General features: G+C 39.8%; 1 protein-coding gene across 1 annotated transcript; it reads right to left on the minus strand.

The window, feature by feature from the left end:
- Nucleotides 1–222: 222 nt before the first annotated feature.
- On the minus strand, nt 223–597 carry LOC137776805 (large ribosomal subunit protein eL31-like). The gene has a single exon (XM_068563493.1). It carries the CDS (start codon nt 595–597, stop codon nt 223–225), a length of 375 nt encoding a protein of 124 aa, XP_068419594.1.
- Between the last annotated feature and the right edge of the window lie 1,188 nt (nt 598–1,785).

Below are 1,785 nucleotides of genomic sequence, written 5' to 3' on the forward strand. Positions count from 1 at the left end.
TTTCTCTTCTCACTAGGTTCTTCTACTATTTGGGGTGACTTCTGTTTTACTGATATCCTGATCCTCAATTTCTTGACATTTTCATCTACATGGAGTATTTTTCCCATTCCAGTTCAGCCATTTACTCCCATAACCCCATCCTGAACCTTATTCCTTGAGTCATCTCTGCTTCTTTTTTTTTTTTTTTTTTTTTGTTCTATAACTTTATTGGACAATCAGCAGTTAATTCTCATCCACACTAACTATCTGTAGATTTTTGAAAGTGGGGACAGGTACACAGGTAACCAACATATAGAGCTTGTTTGGTGAATCTTCATCTTCATTACACTTTCTGGACAACTGCACACAGATATGGTATGGGACATTTCTTATTCCTTTGGCCCAGACAGCTTTCTTGAACCTGGTGTCAATGTGTAAATCTGGAGTTCCCATCTCCTTCATGGCAAATTTCCAGATTTTTTTGAGTGCCCGAGGAGCACGTTTCTTGAAACCCACTCCTTGGATGTGCTTGTGAATGTTGATAGCGTATTCTTTGGTCACCACCTCATTGATGGTGGACGGACCCTTCTTCTCACCACCCTTCTTTGCGGGAGCCATCCTGCCATGCCGGGGTTGGAAAGAAAGAGAGCAAGGGATTGTGGGAGGATCTTCGCTGCTTCTGATATCATATAAGCAGGATCACAGAGATGACCACAGCCTCCTAGTCTTCCATCCTTCCAAATAGCCATCAAATCTATTGGGTGGGCCAAAATGTTCATTTGTTTTTTTCCATTAAGATGGCTCTAGTAGCACTTAGTTATCTTTAACTTCATTTGAAACAATTTTGTTAGATTGTATGTGACAGCTGTCGTATCAGTATGCGTTTAAAAAAAGACTTATCAAAATTGGTGAATTTTTATGTAGCCATTTTAATATCGAAGATGGAAGAAGAAAAGCAACATTTCTGGCATATTATGCTTTATTATTTCAAGAAAGGTAAAAACGCAACTGAAATGCCAAAAAAGTTTCGTGCACTGTATGGAGAAGGTGCTGTGACTGATCGAACATGTCAAAGTGGTTTGGAAGTTTCGTGCTGGAGATTTCTCGCTGGACAATGCTCCATGGTCAGGTAGACCAGTTGAAGTTGATAGCAATCAAATGGAGACATTAATTGAGATCAATCAATGTTATAACATGCAGGAGATAGCCAACATACTCAAAATGTCTAAGTCAAGCATTGAAAATCATTTGAACCAGGTTGGTGATGTTAATCGCTTTGATGTTTGGGTTCCACATAAGTTAAGCGAAAAAAAGCCTTCTTGACCATATATCCACATCCAATTCTCTACTGAAGCGTATTGAAAACGTTCCATTTTTAAAACAAATTGTGATGGGCTATGAAAAGTGGGTACTGTACAACAATGTGAAATGGAAGAGATCATGAGGCAAGCGAAATGAACTACCCACCATCAACCACACCAAAGGCCGGTCTTCATCCAAAGAAGGTGATGTTGTGTATATGGTGGGATTGGAAGGGAGTCCCCTATTATGAGCTCCTTCCGGAAAACCAAACGATTAATTCCAACAAGTACTGCTCCCAATTAGACCAACTGAAAGTGGCACTTGATGAAAAACGTCCAGAATTAGTCAACAGAAAATGCATAACCTTCCGTCAGGATAACACAAGACCGCATGTTTCTTTGACGACCAGGCAAAAACTATTACCGCTTGTCTGGGAAGTTCTGATTCAACTGCCGTATTCACCAGACATTGCACCTTTGGATTTTTATTTATTTCAGTCTTTAC

Source organism: Eschrichtius robustus, chromosome 14 (genome assembly GCF_028021215.1).
Source record: "Eschrichtius robustus isolate mEscRob2 chromosome 14, mEscRob2.pri, whole genome shotgun sequence".
Lineage (NCBI taxonomy): Eukaryota > Metazoa > Chordata > Mammalia > Artiodactyla > Eschrichtiidae > Eschrichtius > Eschrichtius robustus.

Bases quoted from the DNA above. Each gene is read 5' to 3' on its own strand.
- LOC137776805 (XM_068563493.1), bottom strand. From the start codon at position 597: ATGGCTCCCGCAAAGAAGGGTGGTGAGAAGAAGGGTCCGTCCACCATC.